Source organism: Capra hircus, chromosome 3 (genome assembly GCF_001704415.2).
Source record: "Capra hircus breed San Clemente chromosome 3, ASM170441v1, whole genome shotgun sequence".
Classification (NCBI taxonomy): Eukaryota; Metazoa; Chordata; class Mammalia; order Artiodactyla; family Bovidae; genus Capra; species Capra hircus.
This window is the reverse complement of record NC_030810.1, coordinates 85,701,528-85,710,623: the sequence shown is the minus strand read 5'-3', so window position 1 is coordinate 85,710,623 and position 9,096 is coordinate 85,701,528. Positions and strand designations below refer to the sequence as shown.

General features: G+C 37.9%; 1 protein-coding gene across 2 annotated transcripts in view; it reads left to right on the top strand.

Annotated features, from left to right (window-relative positions):
* Nucleotides 1-9,096, top strand: part of LOC102187823 (calcium-binding mitochondrial carrier protein SCaMC-1-like) — a 56,433-nt gene continuing 47,337 nt past the window's right edge. For both annotated transcript variants that reach the window (XM_018045841.1, XM_018045840.1), the window contains exons 1-2: nt 1-1,533; nt 2,494-2,581. In XM_018045841.1, the coding sequence (XP_017901330.1) occupies nt 1,464-1,533; nt 2,494-2,581 (158 nt within the window). In that variant the 5' untranslated portion in view covers nt 1-1,463. The remainder of the gene's footprint in view (nt 1,534-2,493; nt 2,582-9,096) is intronic.

Genomic DNA, 9,096 nt, shown 5'->3' with positions numbered 1-9,096 from the left:
GGTCTAGTGGTTTTCCCTACTTTCTTCAGTTTAAGCCTGAATTTGGCAATAGGAGTTCATGATCCTTATGGATGTAGTGAGAGATGATGCTAAACATACTGCAATGCACAGGACAACAAAGTTATCTGGTCTCAAATGTCAGTCGTGGCAGAGTTGAGAAACCCTGCCTATCCCAACCACAAGCTCCTTGCTCCTCCCTTCCAGCTGACCATGCCCTTTACTTCACTGAGGAAGCAGAGGTGAACTGGCATCAATGTCCTCAGATTTCTGGCCTTCTCATAATGTGTCCTGAGCTGTAAAATAGGGATCTTATTAGTGCCTGTCTCATAGGACCATTATGATGACTCTACTGTCTCTCACCTGTTACCGTAACAGTCTTATAACCAGCCTTCCTGCCCTTATCTCTCACCTGTTACTGTAACAGACTTATAACCAATCTTCCTGCCCTTACCTCTCAGCATCACTTCTTCCACACTGCCATCATATGGCATTTCTGAAAGTACATCTCATTAGTTCATAGCCCTCCTCTTCAGGGGTGGACAATGTTGGTGGGAAAAGTGTAAACCTCTTAGTATGGTATTGAAGGTTTCCTGATTTCCTGAAAGGTGTTGTGTTTGGTGGGACAGTTCTCCAACTTGCAGATATGCAGGGATCCAGGTTCTTTCTCTCTTGTGACTATGTTCTGTTCAAGGGTCTCATCATCATCTGCATTTAGCTGGTGAAAGGAATGAGCGTGGGGGAAGACATGTGAGAGGATTTTATTGGCTAGGCCTAGAAGTGCACACATTACTTTCACTTGGATTTTGTTGGAGAGATCTTGGTCACAGGACCATGCTTAACTGCAAGGGAGACTGGGAAGTGTAATCTAGCCATGTGTCCAAAGAAGGCAGTGAGGAATTTTGGCGGATGGCTGGTGATCTTTGCTACATTTCTCACACCTTTGTTTCTTTGTTTGCTCACCTTTTGCTATTCATTTTAAAAATATTTGAGTCCCTTCTATCTCTGTCCCTTCTTCAGAGCACTCACCTCTTTGTTACCCTCTGATGCTTGATCATTTTCTACCATTGTGATTTTGGTGTCTTCCCTATTAGCCTGTAAGCTTCTGGAGCACTGGGATTATTGCTGACTCATTTCTGTTTCTCAAGCGTTTAGTTCCTTACATATTTATTGAGTGAATGAATACATGCATGGCTGTTGAGTAGAAGAGTAGTCAATTGCTAAAGTTCTTTAAAATTCCAGTACTCAAAGATTCTATGTTTTCAGTGTTAGAAATTTTGCTCTAAAAATAAGGCACTGGTAATTTGTGGCAGATTGATTTACATGTGATAAATATATAAATATTTAAATGCTGTAATTTATCTACCTTGTGTGAATGTATCTCTAATATCATTTTTTCTTTCTTGTAGATAATTTTAAAATCTGTGGTTGATAATGAGCATAATCTGCTGGACCTTGACACATTTATGCAGTATATAAAAGATAATGAGATAAACATGAAATTGACTTTTAAGAGTTTGGACACAAATAATGATGGTTTGTTTTTAATACAACTAGTAATTTTATCCAAAAATTAATTGTGCTTTAGTAAAGGTTTATTTTTAGGTGTTTGGCTTCTCTGAAAGGTTATTGAAAACTCATTTATTTAATTCTGTCATTTGTTTTATTATTACTTTTAAGAAATAGTTTTAAATGATGTTGCTTTTATTTACATACTACCTTTCAAAAAGAAAACCACCAACAAAAAGGTTATACCCTTTGAGTAATATGCTTTTTAGCTAAAGATCTGAGAAATATTTATTTCATTTTGGTAAGGTTTTTACATGAAGCTCCATGTGGCAATGGTGGTTAAGCTGAGTCTGGAAAGATCAGTAGAAGTTACCTTAGTGAAGAGTAGGGAAGAGTGGTGTTGGGAGGCTGTGGTCACCTAGGGGGAGTAGGTCATGTCTGAGGAACTAGAGGAAGACCAGTGAGGGTGAAGCTGAGAGCAAGGTGAAGTGTCAGAGATGAGGCTGGGAGGCTGGCACAGGTAGGATCATGGAGAGCCTTGGGGTTTGGAAAGGTTTCTGGACTTGATCATAAAGGGGAATGAGGTGGGAAGCCTCTGAAGAGTTTTCAGTAGTGGGGCTAGTAACCCCATCATATTTGTGTAGAGCATGGACTGGCATTTTGAGCTACTGTGGGACTGGGTTGATGGGAATAAATGACTTGGGAAACACTTAGGCACGGAACAGACCACATTTGGTGGTTGAATGTGTAGTAGGCTGAGGGAAAGAAGAGACAAGAATGACTTATTTAAGCAATATTGGAGATAAACTTTTTATTTATTAATATAAGAAATGTCATATGGACTTTCCAGTCTCTATCTTGGCAAGTAGAAAAAGTAATTGGGATGTTGATGTTTTATGGCATGTTGTGATAATGTGCTGAATACTGTTTGCCTCTGCATATTTTCAAACCTTCCAGTTGATGCTCATTTTCTTTATTCCTTTAAAGGAGTGATTGATCCTTCAGAAATTATCAATAGTCTCAACTTAATAGGTATACATATTTCTGAAAAAGAGGCATTGAAGATTCTTGAAAGGTCAGCCCTTACATATTATATACATTTTAAAATTAATTTTTATTTACTTTAAAACCTTTTGGGCTTCCCTCGTGACTTAGACAGTAAAGAGCCTGCCTGCAATGTGGGAGACTTGGGTTCAGTTCCTGGGTCAGGAAGATCCCCTGGAGAAGGAAATGGCAACCCATTCCAGTATTCTTGCCTGGAAAATCCCATGGATGGAGGAGTCTGGTTGGGCTATAGTCCATGGGGTCACAAAGAGTCAGACCCGACTGAGCGACTTCACTTTCTTTCTTTAAAACCTTTTTGGGACTTCCTTTGCAGTCCAGTGGTTAGGACTCTGTGCTTTCACTGCAGGGGTTGTTGTGGGTTCAATCTCTGGTTGGGGTACTGAGATCCCTCATGCTGTACAGTGTAGCCAAAAAACCAAAAACCAAACAAACAAAGAACCAAAAACCCCACAAGCAAACAAAAAACACAAACAGCTTTTTCATTATGAAAGTGAAAACTGTGGAAATTTTATGAAAACATGAATAATGGCTCATAATCATCTGTTTGCTATCACTGTTCTATATGATATATTATCAGCTTTAAGTCTCTTAAGACTTTAGAAGCAAAGGCTATTATTTTCCTTGTTTTACTGAGGTTAAGCAACTTCCTCAAGGTCACCATAATCCACCTCTGCAATATTAATCCATTGATATAATTTTATATTTATTTTATATTTATGCATATATCTATTTTTTGTAAGATCATATGCTTTATGCTATTAATCAGTCCATCAAGCATCCACTCAAGTCACCTATCAATCAGATATTGATTGATGCTTTTTGCGACACATGCAGTAGCCAGTGAAGATTCAGTGGTATAAACGATATGGTCCTGGTGCCCATCCTTGCAGAGCTAATAGTCTATGGGCCTGAGGGGAGCTGAGTTGCAGAGTGGCGAAAGTTATGATAGGGACACATAGGAAAACACTGAAGAAAAGTATCTCTACTAGGAAAGAGAGCTGAATTATGTCAACTCTACCGCTTTTTTCACTTAACCTATTTTTTAAAAACTTACTTTTGGCTGTGCTGGGTCTTCGTTGCTGCATGGGCTTCTCTATTTGTGGTGAGCACGGGCTACTCTCTAGTTGCCGCGCGCAGGCTTCTCATTGCTGTGGCTTCTCTTGTTTGGAGCATGGGCTCTAAAGTGCTCAGGCTCAGCAGTTGTGGCTCCTGGGCTCTACAGCGCAGGCTTAGTTGTGGCGCACAGGCTCAGTTGTGGTGCACAGGCTTAGTTGCTCCCAGGCATGTAGGATCTTCCTGGATCAGGGATCAAACCTGTGTCTCTTGCATTGGCAGGTGGATTCTTTACCACTGAGCCACCAGGGAAACCCTTCACTTGACCTATTTATTTAATGTACTATAGTTGTAGATCTGACATTAAACATTCCTGAGATAAAGCTAACTTGTTATGAACTGTTTCATTCAAGAAACATACAGACCAATAGAGAATTTTATCGCAAACAACCATACCATCACTGGGTTTGTCATATTTAACATTTTGCCATATCTGGTTCAGATTTTTCAAATATATAAAACATTACAGACAGCTGAAGTTTTCAGTGTCTTTAAACCCATTTCCTTCTTTTCTGCCAGAAGTAACTACTATCCTGAACTTCTCATTCCCATACACATTTTTATCTCTGTGTATATTTTACTACCTACATATCCTTAAAGTATGATACTGCTTCTCATATTTTAAGACATTATTTAAATGGTGGCATGCTGCATATTTTTAAAATCACTTTTCCTAAATATTATATTTTAGAGATTTGTTGATGTTGATGTCTATAGCATCCATCATTTTCGTCAGTGTACAGCTTCTATTTAATGTATATGATTCAATTTACTTATGAATTCTCCTGATAGAATTTAGGTGTTTTTTTTTTTTTTTTGGAGTTTATGAAAATAGGTTTTTATAAGTATGATTTAATTAAAGCTGTTTACACTTGTTCTCTCCCACAGTAGTTAAGCATGAATTGAAAAAAGAATAGGTGAGAAAAACAAGCACACGCAGCACACAGGGTTAGAGGAGCCAGCACGCAAAGCCTGTGGGACTCGAGGTTTCACTGCAGCTGGAATGGGACCAGATGCGGGGGGCCTTTTTCTCTTTTTCCCTATTAGGAAGGAAAAAAAAAAAAAAGACTGCAAAGGAAACAAACAGGAAGTCATGTAACTGCCCACTGCCCAAGACAACAGCACTATAGAAACAGTTGCAAGTTAATTCTCAGAGATGACTAGAGATTTTTCAGTGTGTACACAAAAGTATAATACATATATTTTTTTCTATTTTAACAAGATAAAATAAATGTCATTTGCCACCATAACCTTTTCTTTAGAGGAAAATTTTTGCAGCAGGTCACGAGGGTTCTATTAAGTCATTTCAATGCTGAGGAAACGAATTTGAGTAATAGAACTAATCACTTCCCTATAGATGGATGTTAAGATGACAATTCAGATTATTTTTCAAACTAATCCTGAGAAAAATCTGTTTGCAATTTAAATAGTAATGTTATGTAAAAAGTATTAACAAATCCACTATTACGAATATCAATTTCCTATATGGTCATCTATATATACACACAATAAAATGGTAAATATATGCAAAAATATTAAAAAAAATGCACAGATCACTTTCCCCTTTGAAATTTGGACTTCCTATATGATACCTGAAAAAAATTTTTTTAAAGAATTTTGTTTTGTTACTAGTACAAAACAATGCTGGAATGAATAGTCTCGTATACATCATCTTGTTTATTACCTGCAGTCAAGTTGCTTAACTGTAGGGTATACAGACCTTTAATTAGATATTACAAATTTTTCTCCAGAGTGGTTGTACCAATTTAGTATTCTACTAGAAATGTATTTCCTTCCTATTACTTGATACTATAGTCTTCTAATATTTAAATATTTTCCAAACCCATGGGTCAGAAATATTGTCCTGTTGTTTTAATATAATTTGATTTAATTTACTTATATTCCTCATTGCTAGTGAGTCTGAACGTCTTTTAATGTATTAGCTGGCCATTTGGATATTAGCTTCCTGTGAATTACTTAAGTTAAGTCTTTTGCCTACTTTTAAGCTGAATTGGTCATCGTTTTCTTAATGGTTTGTAGCTGTTCCTTCGTAAATTCCGGATGTTAATCCTATGATGGTTATATGTGCTGCAAATGTCTTTTCCCAGCTTGTTTCTTATTCTAAATTCATTTTTTGTGTTTTTGTCATTGTGCAGAAAATTTCAGTTTTAATGTAGTCATATTTGTCCATCTTTTTCTTTTATGCATGTGCTTTTAACACCTTGAAAAATTCTTCCTTACCCTGGGATATAAAAATGTTAACCTATATCTTATTTTTACAATTTTGCATTTTACATTTAATTCTTTAACTCATCTGTTATTGATGTTCATGTATTTCATAAAATTACATGTCCAGTTTCATTTTTTTCTATATGGTCTGTTGTTCCAAAACCATTATTGACTGGTCTCATCCTTTTCCCACAATTTGAAATGCTTACCTCTGTCATATTATTAAATTTCCATCTGTATGTGGATGTGTTTCTCATCTCTTTACTTTATTACATTGGCTGTTGTCTGTTATGCATCATTACCATCTCCTAATTGCTATCACTTTAGAATACATCTTGATATCTGGTTTTACTTTCTTCATCTTCAATAATGTCAGTGCTATTCTTGGCCCTTTAATCTTCTATATGCATTTTAGAATCAGCTTATTCGGATACATATATAAATATGCACATGTGCATACATACACTCATATACCCCTTTTGGAACCTTTTTTGGCCATGCCATGCAGCATGTGGGATTCTTAGTTCCCCAACCAGGGATTGAACCCATGCCCCCTGCCCTGGAAGCATGGAGTCCTAACCACTGGACCACCGGGAATTGAATTCCCCCTTTTTGGAATTTTGATTGCAATTGCATGTAATTTATAGATCCATTTGGGGGAGAAGTGATGTACTTATGATGTTACGTTTTCTGTTTCCTGAATATTATGTATGTCTTTATTTTTAGATCTTCTTCAATGTCTTTTAATGTTATATACTCTCTATAAAGCTCCTATATAACTTTTGTTGGATTTACTCACAGAAACATAGTTTTTGTTGCTCTTCTAAGTATACAGAGGAATTTGATTTGTTATCACTTCATTTAGAATTTTCATATCCATGTAAATAATAGATACTATTCCTAGGGTTAAGATGGAACCTTGTTTCCTTTCTGTGGTCTACAGGGCTCCACATGGTCTGGCCCACCTCTCTAGTCTCATCATCCAGAACTCTCCATCCACTCTGTGCTCCAGGCTGACTGAGCTTTCAGTCTTAAACAACAACAACAAGAACAACAGCAACAAACACCCTGGAGTCCCATTGCTTCAACCCTTGTACATACTGTTCTTTCTGTCTGGGAGACCCATTCCAGCTCCTTCACTTGGATATCCCCTGCTTATTCTTTAGGTCTCTATTCAGATGTGACTCTGACCTCGGAAACTTTTTTGGTTTTGCTGGTATTTCCTTTTACAACTTTACAGAGGCTCATCTGTCATATTCCCTATTCCCAATAGACTGTAAAGCTGGGACCAAAGTATATTATCCATTATTTTATAGTCAATGCCTAGTACAGTGTCTGGAATGTACTAACAGATCAATACATGTTTTCTGACTGACTTAATATTGCTACAAAAACCAGGGGTGGAGAGTATCAGATTTAACAGGAGGGACTGGCAACATAAATATTGAAAAAAAATTCCCTGGATCTGCTCATTTGAGATTTCTGGTCCTCTCAGTGAAAACAGTTTCAGTGGGCGGTAAAGGGTTATGTCAGATTGCACTGGGCTACAGAACGAATGGGAAGTGAGGAGGTGGGTATGATGAGTGTAGTTTACTGATTTGGGAAGTTTAGATAAGATGGAGAAGACGACTAAGCAAGTCTTTTTGCATTGTATTTTTATAATTTCTTGAAGGATAGGAGAGATTTGCGGAGAAGTAGCCATGAGAAAGAGAGACATTTGTTGGATATCTTGTAGGGAAAGGAAATTAATGATTGAGAAGGAGTAGGACCAATAGCTCAAGAGAGAGAGGGTCCTTGAGTAAGAGTCAACATGTAATTCTCTGAGTCTAGGAACATAGGAGGTGAGGATAAAAGTGGGTAGAGAGAAATTTATTCACTCATTTACTGAGTGCATGGATTTATATAGATGCCAGGGATGTAGCAGTGAAGTAGTAGTGAAGGAAACAGGCAGAAATTCCTGCTCTATGGAACACTCAATAACCAAGAGGAGACAATAGGAGAAAAACAAATTATGTTAGATGGTGCTAAGTGGAAAAATAATAGAAGGGAGGAAAACAGTACAGATGTGTGAGTGATAGGGGAGTTGCAGTTTTAGATATGGTGAGTTGGGAAGGCCATGATGGTGACATTTGTGTGGAGATTTCAAGAAGTGAGGAAGGAGTCATGAGGGTCTTTGAGGGAAGAGCAGTCTAGGCAAAGGAAGTGGCATGAGCAAAGTCACCAGAAAGGCAGTATATCTGACAAGGTTAGGACACTGAGAGGGGAGCAGTGTGCCTGGAATAGAGTGAATGAAGAAGAAGGTGGTAGGAGATGAGCTTTAAGAGGTAACAGGAGTCAGATCACATATGATCTTGCAGGAAATTATAAGGACTTTGGCTTTTGCCCTGGTAAGTCATTGGATGGTTTTAGACAGAGGTATGACATGATTTTTGATTTTAGGATCATTCTGGCCAATGTGTTGAGAATAGGGGGGACAAGGGTGAGAGTATGGAGGACAGGTATGCAATAATACAGACAGCATTTGAGGGTGGCTTGTGGCAAGATGGAGGACGTAAGTAGTGATTGGATTCTGGATGTATTTTGAAATGTTCACAATATTTACTGCTGAATTGTGAGTGGGGTGTAAAAGAAAAAAAATAGTCAAGGATAGTGCCAAGATTTTTGGCCTGAGCATCTAAAAGAATGGAATTGTCATATATTGAGAGGGGTAAAACTGTGAGAACAGCATGTTTGGGATGGGGTAGATATCAGAGTTCAAGGTTGTTTTTGTTGTGTTTCAGATGCTAACCAGACATCTAAGTAGAAATGTTAGGTGGGCAACTTGAAATAGTAATCTGGCGTTCAGAGGATCACTCAAGAGAGACATTTGGAAGTCATAGCCTCATAGATGGTATTTGCAGCCATGAGACTGGCAGAGATAACCAAGAAGAGAGTATAATGCTCCGAGTCCTGGTGTTCTCTAATATTTAGAGGGGGGAGATGAGGGCAAACCAGTGAAGGAGACAGAGAAGGAGCAGCCAGAGAAAAGGAGGAGGGCTAAGAGAGCACTCTGTTCTGGAAACTAGATGAAGAAAATGTTTCAAGGAGGAGACAACTGTCTTTGTCATATGCTGCTGATAGGGTAAAGATGAGGATAGAGAATGGATCACTAATTTGGTACCATGGAGAATACTGGTGTAGTAA